Raw genomic sequence first — 14,655 nt, forward strand, 5'->3', positions numbered from 1 at the left:
CGTGTCTTTTACTGGTAACTGTATTCTGTGTGATATCAATTCTCTGTGAAATGTCCATGTGAAGCACTTTGGACTGCACTTATTGTATGAAAGGTGCTATACAAATAAAGATTATTATTATTATTATGTATGCTTGTTGTTCACACTGACCTCCAGATGGAGGCCCGGCCCTGCAGGATGACTCCAGTGAAACGGGTCAGTCTGAGAGCGTCGACCTGCAGCCACTGGCTCTGATCTCTGAGCTGAGAACACCAGCCGCCATCGTAGATATCCCCGTCCTCTACACCCGACTGACACACACACACACACACACACACACACACACACACACACACACACACACACACACACACACACACACACACACACACACACACACACACACACACACACACACACACACACACACACACACACACACACACACACACACACACACACACACACACACACACACACACACTTATTCTTTATTAGTTATTTTCTCATATTCCCCTTTAAATCCAATAGTATTTTTTGTATGCAGCCTTTATAATCCTTCCATTATTAGTCTATATACAAGTCATTGGAATATGATATATTGGTTTTTTGTTTTAAGTTGCAAACAGATTGTATAAATACTCCTGAGAATTGTCAGCCATTCAGCGTAGTTGGGAACACTCTGGTTTTATTGATACCTGGATGTTGAGTCGGCCGCGGTGAGGACCGAGTCCTCGTCTTCTGGAGGAAGAAGCTCTCAGCTGGTGGTCTTTGACCTTCAGAGACTCCAGACCCAGAGGAGGACACTCTTTAGGACACACACACACATTGGGACACAATACACAGGGGATTATTCAGCGTTTAAATATGTCTATCACACCATGACATTAAAGGAGTAGCAGCAGAATAAGAAGCCACTAGTTCAGTTGTTGCACAGACGGTGTTAAAGATCAGAATAATCACGGAGAACAAGTGAAAGCAGTCCAAGTCCTGAGTGTCTTTATAGACTTTTAGGGAATACATCTACCACATCGATTCCTATGAGTGATATTTGCTGAATATTTTCATTTTGATCCATTTGTTCCAACTCTGGTGCAGCGCTGGTTCCTGATAACAGCAGCAAAGCATTCTAGTTCAGGTTAATAACTCATATAAGGAACATTTTAAGTAACTTTGCTTCAGGATATACTCTAATGACAAGTACGGCAGCACATAGACACGTACATATATATTATCAAACATATGTAGTCACTTGACCTTGTGAGAGCTTAGAGATGAAACTCTAAAAGCATGAGGAAAGAAGAAGGAAACTGTCTGTTAATGTCTTTATATATGTTAATGTTATATAAAGCACAGGTATTACAGTATAACATTAAAGGAGCACATTTGAGGTGACAGAAGACAGATGAATAAATGAGTGTTAAACTTCCTTTATAGGATTCTCTATGTTTTCAGGGTGAGATGTGTTAAAGCGTCCTCTGCAGCCTCACAGAGACTCTCCTTGTCTGCAGGTCAGCTCAGTTCACACGCCTCTTCCTGCCAGAGAGCTTTACAGTTTAGTAGTTTAAATAAATGCTAAATGTTCGGGGGGCTTCTCATAAAGACCCTCTCCCCTCTTTAGCCCTGAAGTCCAGCTGGATCTCTGTGGAGCTGAAGTGTTGCTCGGATCTTTAAAAGTTTCCTCGTTGCTGCCAACCACAAACTATTGAAGCTATAAAGTGATGCATTTATGAAGAATGTGTGTAGGTCAACCACAAAGGCATCGTCTCCCTCGTCCAATGGGATTCCTCCATGTCATTTTTGATTATTGTAGAAATAATCTCTGTGTCGTGCACAACATTTATGATACTTACACGTTTAGCTCAGCAGGATAATCTCCACCTTTAACACCACTTTATGATTTCTGAAGTAAGAAGCTAACGTTAGGCATTAAAGGAACTACAGCACGGTCACATGACTTCACGTCACCACCGCTAAGCTAAAGGTGGCTAACGTTAGGCATTAAAGGAACTACAGCACGGTCACATGACTTCACGTCACCACCGCTAAGCTAAAGGAGGCTAATGCAGGGTTGCCAACTCTCACGCATCTGGCGTGTGACACACGCTTTCACTCTCAATCTCACGCTCTCACGCTGCCCAAACTATTCTCACGCCAAAAACAAGAATACCGAAGACTAGAAACGGTTTTGAAAACTTTTGTCACGTAGTGATCGTCTTCTCAATAGAACATCTTTGATAATGTCTTCTGGCCAATCAGAATCACGATAACGGCGTGGTGTTGTTGCAGGAAGTCCCGACGGAGAATACTTTTGCGGTAGTAGTACATCTCTATACATCGATACAACATTACGTGTTGATAGAAATCAACACGTAATGAAATAAGACCCCACGGTTTGATGATTGATAGGTGTGTGGGCTGTCTTTCATTTTGACACACAGAACAATGGGGGCTATCCACCCTTATCCACAATGTAAAGTAATTCACACAGCCTCTTCCCTCTTCTCTCTGTGAGGAGCAGCAGGTTCAGCTTTCAGAACAAAGTCACAAAAAACTAAAATTAATTAATTTGTTTAAATATGTCGTGTAGTAATAGATTTATTTATTTTTCTTCTCAAGACAGTACCAGAATGTGTATTTTATGTTAGTATTTCAAAAAATCTCCTGGGGGAGAATCCCCCCAGACCCCCCTGCAGGGGTTGGGTCTTCAGCATGTCAACTCTTTCACCTGTGGGGAAATTGCAGGATTGGCTCCAGGTCGCCCTTTTTATTTACTGCAAGACAAATGTGCCTTTTTATTTCATACAGTTCAATTTGGATTGAGACAGGGAAATGATCTAAACCTCACGCGTGGCGTTTCACTGTCGGTGGGAGCGTGTATGTAATTACATTGCAAATACTGACTTGAGCCCCACCACTGTATGGGTTAGCCCTACCATAGATTACCCAACAAAAATACTCTGGAGCCGCAACTGCCGACCCGTATTGCGCATGCGCAGATCTAAAATCCAGTAGAAATGATAAAAAAGTAAAAGTCTGCTGCTTATTGTTCTACTAGGCCAAAATAGAGTCAAAGAGTATATGAGAGTGCGAGTGTGTTAATTAATATATTTGGCAGTTTGGAGTAAGTCTGTAGATTTGTTTGTGTGTGTGCATTTTTATTTATCGTACGATAAGTCAATTAATTGCTTATCGCGACAGGCACACAATAAAACAGTGGAAACAAACATGTTTGACTTTCATTAGTGAATGAAACTGTGTGCCCTTTATAGTCTGTGTCCATTATTGTGTATTTGTATATATTGTATATATATCCTATATGCTAAGGTCCCGCTGCTGACACGATAGCAGTCATTTCGTGCGCATATGTGTAATTAAACCGAATTAAACCCATGATATCAAAATCTCACTCCAGCCAGGTACCCAAAGTTGGCAACCCTGGGCTAATGTTGGGCTATAAAGGAACTACAGCACGGTCACATGACTTCACGTCACCACCGCTAAGCTAAAGGCGGCTAATGTTGGGCTATAAAGGAACTACAGCACGGTCACATGACTTCACGTCACCACCGCTAAGCTAAAGGCGGCTAATGTTGGGCTATAAAGGAACTGCAGCACAGTCACATGACTTCACATCACCACCGCTAAGCTAAAGGAGGCTAATGTTGGGCTATAAAGGAACTACAGCACGGTCACATGACTTCACGTCACCACCGCTAAGCTAAAGGTGGCTAATGTTGGGCTATAAAGGAACACAGCACGGTCACATGACTTCACGTCACCACCGCTAAGCTAAAGGTGGCTAATGTTGGACGTGATGACGTTGAGTCGTCTCATTTAGACACTTGTAGCAACCTCCATTTTTAAATTCACCAGTGGGGTATTTACTGACATATTTTATGTTGTAGCACAATAGTTAAAATCTCTACAGCTTGTGTACATTTTTTTCAGCGAACCAGGCCGTTGACGTCCGTTCTGTGATTCTCCAGAACACACAGATGGCCAGCGGCCCACCAAAGGCAGTGGCCCACCGGTAAAAGTCCCGACTTTTACACAGCACATCACCAGGACGGAGCTGCCATCCATGGAGGACCTTTACTCCCAGCGGCTCAGGAAGAAATCACTACGGATTATCTTCTTATCTCCGTAAGAAATCACTACGGATTATCAAAGACCCCCATCACCCCAGCCACAAACTGTTCTTTCTGTTGCCGTCTGGCAGACGTTACCGCAGCATCCTGGCAAGGACAAGAAGATTTGGAGACAGTTTCTTCCCGCGGGCAGTGAGACTGTTAAAAAATTGAACTGTTGAAACAACTTCAAACATTCAACTGCTACTCAGTAGTATGTATCTAATACCTAATATATATATATCATTCCAATAACTTGTATATAGACTCATACTGCACTATTCCACATCATAACTTTATTTCATTTTTATAACTATTATTATTTTTGTATTGCTCTTGCTCTTATTGTTATTATGTTATGTTATTATGTTGCATTGTTGGAGAAGCCTGTGACATAAGATTTTCAACTGCATAATTACTCTGTAGCTATGTCAGATTGACAATAAAGAACCTTGAACCTTGACTCTCCCGATGGCCATTCTCCCCTGACTGCACGTCGCTGACACACACATTTAACCCCTGCCTGTATCACAATGTCATGTAATTTAAAGCAATGTAGATTACAGATTAAGTGACGACAGGTATCACCAAAGAGGAGAAGCTTCTCATCACAGATCTGTTGGTGGTTAGTCTTTAGGACAGCAGTCAAGTTTAGATATACAGCACTGCCTCAGTTCGAGGTCCACATGAATCACATCTGGGAAAGCGCTAAATGAGCAAATAGCTTCATGGTGTGTTTGAAGCACTGCTGTGGGTTTACGTCTCTGAGAGCTTCAAAGATCACCTGAACTCTCGTGAAACAGCAAATCCCAGAGAGTCAGTGAAACACTTCCAACTATTTGCCACTACCATGTGACCCATGTGACATGCTGTATACACAGATCTCCGTACATACGTGGGACGGCCTCCTCTGATTGGCTCGCTCTGTGTTTGACATGAGGTTTGGATTTCTTAACAACCGTCGGCTTCTTCTTGGGGACGAGTTTGGGTTTCTTCTGGATCGTTTTGGGCTTCTTTGCTATCTTAACGCTCCTGCTGGACCTCCTTTCTACAAAGATGTAAAGCAGTTTAGGCTTTTACCTCCTAAACACGACTTTAGACTCACTGAATTACTACAAACACACCAGGAAGAACTCCTTCGCATAAAACTGAAGAGAAATCATTTGACATTTCAAGATTTAAACCAGATTTTAAAACAGCAGCTAGTTATCTTAGTAACTTAGCCTAGCATAAAGACTGACACTAGCCTGGTTTTGTTTAAAGTATAAACCATTAGCAAACCACCTGCTAATTATCCTTCATTGCTGCTAGATAGATAGTTTTATTAGCTTTGCACAGAGCCACATCAGTTGTTTCCCCCGTTTGAATTATTTAAGCTAAGCTAAGCTAACGGGCTGCTGACTGTTGCCTCATATTTAACTGAAGTATATGTCGAGAGTTAGAGGAGAAGATTTAACCACACTCATGTTAGATTTAAATTGAAAACTAGCAGCTGGTTAGCTTAGCATAAAGACTGAAACTAGCCTGGCTCTGTGTAGGTTTAACCATTAGCAAACCTCCTGCTAATTATTTTTCTTTGTTGCTAGGTAGATATTTGTTTAGCTTTGCACATAGCCACATTAGTTGTTTCCCCCCTGTTTTAATTGTTTAAGCTAAGCTAACGTGTTGCTGACTGTATCCTCATAATTAACTGAAGTATATTTCGAGAGGTAGATGAAGATTTAAACCACGCTCATATTAGATTTAAATTGAAAATCAGCAGCTGGTTAGCTTAGCATAAAGACTGACACTAGCCTTGTTTTGTTTAACATATAAACCATTAGCAAACCTCCTGCTAATTATAGTTTTTTGTTGCTAGGTAGATTGTTTTAGATTTACACAGAGCCACATTAGTTGTTTTCCTCCTCCTGTATCCATTCTTTAAGCTAAGCTAACGGGCTGCTGCCTGTAGCGTCATATTTAACTGAAGTATATGCCAGTTCAAAACTAGCAGCTGGTTAGCACAGTCGCTTAGCTTAGCTTAGCATAAAGACTGGAGCTAGCCTGGCTCTGTCTAATCAATTAGCAAACCACTTGCTAATTCTTCTTCTTTGCTGCTAGATAGATCGTTTTTTAGCTTTGCACAGAGCCACATTAATTGTTTCCTATGCTAAGCTAACAGGCAGCTGCATATCTAACTGAAACGTACAGTATGCAAAGTACAGTAAAATCACAGCAAGAAAACAAACTACTTTTTTATGTGGAACTACTGTTTTACATGCTATGAAACTATAACATAATTTCTCACAAACAGAGGATAATGGAGTTTTGTGCTGTTTGTTTCCTGCAAACTGTTCAAACAAACGCTTCAACTTGTACCATTTAGAATCTGTATGTTTGAATATGGATCTTAAGTTGGCGTAACGTTGAAGCAGCGACCCTGCTGTAGTTCGTTTATAGCATAACGTTAGCATTTTGCTTCTGGCGACTAGATTTATGATTCGAAAATTATAAAAGTAGGGTAGACATGTGGAGATTATCCGGCTGAACAAAACGTGATCCGTCTCTTAAATGTGTCTCAACCACAGACCTTGTTTCGAGCTATTTTCCAAAATCCTATGGAGAAATTGCATTGCGTATTTGACGAAGGAACCGGAAGGAGTTTACTTCCGGGTCTTAGGACGCGTCACTGCGGTTCTCTATAGAGAGGCGAAGTCCCGCCCATCTACTTCCGACCCATGGGACCTTATTTCGGAAAAAATATGTATTGAAGTCAATGGAGAGAGAAAGATTATCTTTCTATCCCGTTTGAATTGTGCCACGAATTACACATATGATGTTTGTCAATCTTAACAAATAATTTCCATGTCAAAAAAGTCACAGTTTGTCGTAAAACTGTTGAAATATAAGACTATGAAAAATACGCAACTAGAAAGACTACAAATCCCAGAGTCCCGGTCCCGCATGCTGGCTCTTAGGAACCGACTCACTCCCCTTGTGTGTATGTACAGCTCTCAACATGCCCAGACTTGGAGTGATTTTCACCTCTTTTAATACTTTCCGCCTGATTCTGAAAGAAAGAAGTGAAATGTGCCAACGTGACGGCCGTCTAGGTGTGTGGTGCGAGACGGGAGATGTAGTTCATTGAGCGGTTTCACACAAAAAAAAGTGTTACTTCACAGTTTTACGACACATTCTTATTTTTTTGACTTGCAAAATTATCTTTTAAATTGACAAACATCATATGTGTAATTCGTGGCACAATTCAAACAGGATCGAAAGATAATCTTTCTCTCTCCATTGACTTTAATACATACTTTTTCCGAAATAAGGTCCCATGGAGGTCCACCGGAAAGGGACGGCCTCTCTATAGACTTTTTGCACTACTTTTTATTTGTGTATTTTATTATACGTTGCATTGTTGGAGGAGCTCAGGTCAGAAGATTTTCATTGGCATTTCTACACTGCAGCTTATGTGCATATGACAATAAAACCTTTGAATCTTTGAATCTGCAGCCTGCATGGACAAAATCACACGATTGGTTTGGAGGAGTGTGTGGGGGTCTTGTTCATTTTTTTGAGGCATCACATCTGGTTTTCATCAGCAGAAATCACACAGCTAAAATGCCTCGGTGCGTACAGGAACATCCTCCCCCAACCCTCGGACACTGGCTCTCTGACCGCAGATATTCAGATCCAACACAGCGCTGCTAACACTCAGAGAACCAGAGGAATTAACCCTGAAACATTCCTTTGATTTGTTATTTAAAAGCTTGCAACTACTTTTGACCTTTGCAGCCCAGCGTCAAATGTGGGTCCACAGCATCTTATTCCCAGATTTCCCCAAAAAGCAGTTCAGGTTGCATCGTCCTCAGAGGAACTGTTGTTTGTTTGTTTGCAAATTAACACATTGCTGTACACTTAACTTTTGCAGACCTTGACATATTTGGGGTCTGAGCATCTTATTCCCAGTGTGTAGATCTATTTAATCTATATTCAAATGACAGTTCAGGTTGCATTGTCCTCAGAGGAACTGTTGTTTGTTTGCACAGTAACACATCGCTGTACACTTTTACGTTTCTGTTTATGGGGAAAGTGCACGTGCAAAACTAGTAAACCATCAGTCAGGTTGTAAAACTGCCCCTAAGGGAAAAATAAAGTGCAAATGATATTGCAAAAGTGCTTTCTTGAGGCATTTCCACAGACCAATCATTGCAAACAATTCATAATAATAATAATAAACCCTCTCACCTAATTCCAAAGGTCCTTCTTCTTCTTTCTCTGCATCTTTTTTGGATACTCTCTCCTTTGCTTTCCCAGCCTCTTTAGTCACATTGGTGGTGCTTTTTGGAGGTCTATCTGTTGGCTTGGTAGTGAATCCTGTGCTGGGAACCTCAGTGGAGTCGCTTCTCTCTGCAGGAAGAACTCTCCCAGCTGCAGGAAAAGTTGCATATGACTCCACAGTGGATGAAGCTGTAGATGTGTCCTCAGAAGGTTTGGTTAAAATGAGGAGAAATGAGGAGAAGTGCAGGAGTAAGAGCAGAATGAAGTGCAGAGCTCCTGCCATAGTGACTCTCTCTGCAGAAACACATCGGACACTAAACTCCCTGCAGCTCAGAAACGACTTCCAGGCAGAGAGAAAATAAAAGCCCTGTCCATATACAGTGAGTGCTAACCAACAGAACTTTAAAGAGTCCTCTCCTGCTGATGTTCAGGTGTATATCAGTGTGTAGTGTCTCTACTTTAAAGAGTCCTCTCCTGCTGATGTTCAGGTGTATATCAGTATGTAGTGTCTCTACTTTAAAGAGTCCTCTCCTGCTGATGTTCAGGTGTATATCAGTATGTAGTGTCTCTACTTTAAAGAGTCCTCTCCTGCTGATGTTCAGGTGTATATCAGTATGTAGTGTCTCTACTTTAAAGAGTCCTCTCCTGCTGATGTTCAGGTGTATAATTATGTAGTGTCTCTACTTTAAAGAGTCCTCTCCTGCTGATGTTCAGGTGTATACGTAGTGTCTCTACTTTAAAGAGTCCTCTCCTGCTGATGTCCAGGTGTATATCAGTATGTAGTGTCTCTACTTTAAAGAGTCCTCTCCTGCTGATGTTCAGGTGTATATCAGTATGTAGTGTCTCTACTTTAAAGAGTCCTCTCCTGCTGATGTTCAGGTGTATATCAGTATGTAGTGTCTCTACTTTAAAGAGTCCTCTCCTGCTGATGTTCAGGTGTATATCAGTATGTAGTGTCTCTACTTTAAAGAGTCCTCTCCTGCTGATGTGCAGGTGTATATCAGTATGTAGTGTCTCTACTTTAAAGAGTCCTCTCCTGCTGATGTTCAGGTGTATATCAGTATGTAGTGTCTCTACTTTAAAGAGTCCTCTCCTGCTGATGTTCAGGTGTATATCAGTATGTAGTGTCTCTACTTTAAAGAGTCCTCTCCTGATGATGTTCAGGTGTATATCAGTGTGTAGTGTCTCTACTTTATGTCCATATACAGTGAGTGCTAACCAACAGAACTTTAAAGAGTCACACATACAGCATGATTTTGGGTTAAGAACTAAAAGTAATGAGTGAAGAGAGTTTCAAAAATAAAGTTGACCAACAGAAACCCTTCAAGTCAAGAAAAATGCACCAAATCTTCCCATTAAAGCTTCTCAAATACAAATATTTCAGTTTTTTCTTCGTTATATTTGGTACCAAACTGTTTTGGAAACTAAAACAATCATGTCTTGCAATTTTATGACAAAACTATTCTTTCTATAAAAAATCAGACTAAAAATCAGCAGATGAAATATCAGAATGAAAATGATCGTTTGATCAATGTGACGACATAGTTCACGATGTGTTATGTTTATTTGTCCAGTGGCTTTGTGCCAACTACGTATGAATGTGTGCATGTAATGTTTACTGTTGAAGCAGGGTTAGTTGGTGCATGCAGTTGCCTGTTCTCGCCACAAGGCTCCGTCTGAGGGTGTGAATGTGAGGAAGGGCCTTTCTTATTTCTCTAATTTCCCCTCCTCGACTCCTCCGCTCGCATCTCCTGTGGGCGGGACTAAGGGTGTTTCTCAATGTCGAGGACGCTTGCTTGGTAGCACATGTCTTCCGAGCATCTTGCTTCAGAAGCGAGGCAAGAATACTTCCTGGCATTCGGAAAGAGTGGAACAGGCGAGCAAGTGTGCAGGTGTGCGTCATATGAGAGGCCTCGCCTTACATCTTCCGCCACAGATTTGGGGAAATTGGTCCGTGCGCAAAGCATTGTGGGGATTTTAAGACCGCGGACTCTACACATGTGCAGCCTCGAAATTTCTCTCGCTACGAAGTACGCCGGGCTCGGTAGAATTCCAAGTATGCTGGACATTGGTTGCTTCGGCGGCACTCGATGACGTAGCATCCTTGAAATAGTGGCTCTGGAGCAGCTTTACTCGACATTGAGAAACACCCTAAGACATGGGGATAGGAGTCGAGGATAGGAGTCGAGGAGGGGAAATTAGTGAAATGAGAAAGGCCCTATGACTGGGACGGAGTTTTTGGTTCATAATAAAGTTGCCATGAGTGAGAAATGGCTTGAGTGATGTCCGCTTGAGTGCAACATCAACATAATTTAGTCAACAATTACGTCATCATTTTATTTTGAAGGCTGTTGGAGCAGAACACCTATTGTGGTGGCTGATAGCCACCCCCTCTGCTACGCGCCGTTCGTTGGATGAGGCTGAAATCTCTATTAAATAAAGAAAGGAATTGAAAACACCGGAATCAAAAGTTATAACAATTATCTGAGTTTACTTCTGGTAGGAAACCAAACACATATACAAGTTATACAGAGTACTCCGGGCTTCAGGTTTGTGATGCGATGCGGATAAAGGTGTCGGGACCCGCCAACTCATCAAACAAGAAGAAAGTGACTTCAGGTTTGTGATGCGATGCGGACACAGATATCGGGACCTGCCAACTCACCAAACCAAAAAGCATTTTACATTAAAAAACAACAGTATTCATAATCATATTTTGGGGCGGAGATGTGTTGACTTTTCCCTTCCCCTTTTACTCCAAAGCGAATGAGAGAGTCCGTGAGGAGGAGCTGTATGAGCTGCTCACATCCCCCAAGTGTTTTTACTGGTTGGATTCACTCCTGGTCGGGTTCAATACAGCGAATCAGAGTTCTGACCAGAACGTGAGATTCTAAAGTTTCACAAAGTCAAAAGTCAATCTTTATCTCTGCACCGGTATTCACTCCCTTACTTTGCCATGGGAGTTTTTCACATAAATTATTCTTTCTCATACAATTAAACCTTTGTGCACATATATGGATGTCCTTAATGACCTTAAAACGAACATCTGTGTGTGGGGGTGAAAAGGAGCGGTGTGTTTGTGAAACAGGATCTCTGGGTCAGTGAGTTGAAAGTGAGAATATCATTTCTATATATGTGATTACTTAAAACAGTTGTGATTACTTAAAACAGTTCAAACAATACATGTTCACTAAAATACAATTCAAAATAATACATGTTTACTTCAATACAGTGTAGAATCATATCTTTTTACTTCAAGGCGTATTAATACAACCATCATTATTTATTTTATTATTCCAAGTACCTTGCAATAGCAAACTGCACGTTGTTTTTTGGTATATCCAGATCTTAACTATAATAGTTTACATTGTTTTTTTTTCAAATTCCTCGTATGTGTAAACCTGTGTCTGATTCCGAACAACGACATAATGGCTTTACTGTAATCTTTGCTTCTGATTATGAAATGCTTAGTCTCCTTTCCAAGCGTTAGAAAGTGGTGACAACAGACAGAGAATAGATGCACACTTTCAAACTCTTCAGTAAGTCCATGCTTTTAGTTTGAAGGTGTTTCTAAATCCTGTCCCAACAACCAGCAGACCGTTTATTCAGGGGTCCAAATCTCTCTCTCACACGCAGGGCTTACATATATTATATAATATGTCGTGGCTTCCTTCCTTGTTTTTCTATCAAGCCACTAGACGCCTTAAACAGACATTTTTAACTCGACATTTTTATATTACTTACAGTTGAAGAGTTGCTTGGCCTCCGATGGTTTGGATGATATTATGCGATGTGTTTGCTCAAAATAAAATAACAAACTTTTACACATGCAACAAAGAAAAGAGGCCTTTACAATATTCAAAACAAATAAGCAAAACTCAAACTCAACAACTCAGGTATTCCTTCTTTCTTGATAAAGCTTATATAACTTCTTAACTTAAAGGTGGGGTAGGTAAGTTGGAGAAACCAGCTCGAGTGCGCTAGAATTTGAAAATACACAGCCGGAAGAAATCTGCCACTACCTTACAGAGCCCCTCCTCCAACACACACGAACGCGCACATGACCAATGAGGGCACGAGATAAGTTTGTGCACAGATGGAAGGCTGACAGGCAGGTAGGCCATCCAGTTATTTTAGCCGGGCCGGCTCAGATGATTGGTTGTGCTTTTTACAGTACTACGGCTTCCGCAGATGACATTTTTTAATGGATTTTTTGTCAAAGCACTTCAGATATTCATTGCTATCGGGATGTTAAGAGCATTCCATGGAATATAACAAAAAGTGTATCTCGAGCCGGTTTCTCAAACTTACCTACCCCACCTTTAAAGTGGACCTATCATGCTATATTTGAAACATATATCGTAGGGCCATACCTACACAAAACATGTCTGTGAAGTTTTTTTTTTCAAAATACCAAACAGATCAGCCATTGTAGCCATGCCTCATACTGCTCAAACCCCTCTTTTGAAGCTTGAAAAAAGCTTGAAAAAAAAGAGAAGAGGAGGCGGAGCTAATGCCTGATCAGAATTCTACTGTAGATAAAGTTCAATTCTGCTGTGATAAAACGCCATCCTGTTCTAAACCACGTCAAGGATTATTTCTGAAACAGTATGGAGCTCAAATTCTTTTTCTCTTGCGGGTTTATCACAAGGTGAGTTCTTTTTTTATTTCCTGCTTTTTAAACACATGTGCTCTCCAGTACAGGTTAGCTCTGAGTGTTAGCGAGGCTTGCTAATGTAAACAAAGACGAGATTACGTCCAAAACACGTCAGGCATTGTTTCTGATAGCAACTTTCTGTGGGTTCGCCGCCGATTTGACGTCAGTTCGGATGGAATCTGTATCCACTCGTTGTTCACCCGTTTTTAAAAGATTTGGGTACGGAGGAAAAGAGAAAGGGTCTTATTTTCTGACGCTGCGTGAGTTCCCCGACGCACCGGGGAGACATCACAAAGTGCATTTTGCATGATAGGTCCCCTTTAAAGGGTAATTGGACGGTTAAAAACTGTTCCTCGACGGCGTCTTTCTAACAGGTTGCTCATCTCTGTCTCTTTAGAGAGAGGCACCGTGGGAATTGTAGTCTTTTATAGTGTGTTGACTACAGTTCAATCAGGAGAGACGGTTTTGATGAAAGAAAACATATTTATTGCCAGGAATAATCAAATGAATGTAATGGAGTTTTGGCGATTAGGCCCCGTTGTGCAGGAGTATCATTCGGGAGGGGAGAACCGATCCGATGAAACCCCCCGGGGTCTAGACACTGGTGGTGGTGAATGGATGGTTGGGTTCGGTCTGAAGGGGAGGGGCTTAGCTTGACCCTGGTGGTGGTGAATGGATGGTTGGGTTCGGTCTGAAGGGGAGGGGCTTAGCTTGACCCTGGTGGTGGTGAATGGATTGTTGGGTTCGGTCTGAAGGGGAGGGGCTTAGCTTGACCCTGGTGGTGGTGAATGGATAGTTGGGGTCGGTCTGAAGGGGAGGGGCTTAGCTTGACCCTGGTGGTGGTGAATGGATAGTTGGGGTCGGTCTGAAGGGGAGGGGCTTAGCTTGACCCTGGTGGTGGTGAATGGATTGTTGGGTTCGGTCTGAAGGGGAGGGGCTTAGCTTGACCCTGGTGGTGGTGAATGGATGGTTGGGGTCGGTCTGAAGGGGAGGGGCTTAGCTTGACCCTGGTGGTGGTGAATGGATAGTTGGGTTCGGTCTGAAGGGGAGTGGCTTAGCTTGACCCTGGTGGTGGTGAATGGATAGTTGGGGTCGGTCTGAAGGGGAGGGGCTTAGCTTGACCCTGGTGGTGGTGAATGGATAGTTGGGGTCGGTCTGAAGGGGAGGGGCTTAGCTTGACCCTGGATTCAGAGGGACAGGGGGTGGAGGAGGGTTGTGTCGAGTCACCTGAAATGACAGCTGTCAGAGGGGAGAGCAGATTTTAAAAGGGTTAGTGGAGCGCTATGATAGGCTTGTGAGAATAGAGCGAAGTGATTGGTTAAGCTGGGGAGTGACGCCCCCGATCACTTATTGAGAGGGAGAGAGTCGTAACATGGAAATAGTAAATGAAGAGTAAAGACGGTCTTCCTGGTTGAACTTGCGCTGAGCTTCATAAGTCACAATTAGGTGGCCTTTCTTATCAAATCAAAATACTGGCTCTAACACAATATGTTTAGTATGTGTGTCTGAAGTCCTGGTTTCTCCACAACCTTCTCAAAAAATAGTTTATAGCACATTCTCAAAGAACCACAGACACACAGAGTTCTGGTTAAATAGCTTTAAATGGCACAGACAGGAGTTTGTACA

General features: G+C 42.0%; 1 protein-coding gene across 1 annotated transcript in view; it reads right to left on the minus strand.

Moving 5' to 3' along the window:
* LOC117486847 (probable carboxypeptidase X1) overlaps positions 1–8,655 on the minus strand; it is a 35,197-nt gene extending 26,542 nt beyond the window's left edge. The window contains exons 1-4 of the mRNA XM_034135419.1: positions 8,340–8,655; positions 5,005–5,157; positions 678–787; positions 151–290 (exon numbers count right to left, since the gene is read on the minus strand). Of these exons, the coding sequence (XP_033991310.1) occupies positions 151–290; positions 678–787; positions 5,005–5,157; positions 8,340–8,655 (719 nt within the window). The remainder of the gene's footprint in view (positions 1–150; positions 291–677; positions 788–5,004; positions 5,158–8,339) is intronic.
* Between the last annotated feature and the right edge of the window lie 6,000 nt (positions 8,656–14,655).

Source organism: Trematomus bernacchii, unplaced genomic scaffold (genome assembly GCF_902827165.1).
Source record: "Trematomus bernacchii unplaced genomic scaffold, fTreBer1.1, whole genome shotgun sequence".
NCBI classification, from domain to species: Eukaryota; Metazoa; Chordata; class Actinopteri; order Perciformes; family Nototheniidae; genus Trematomus; species Trematomus bernacchii.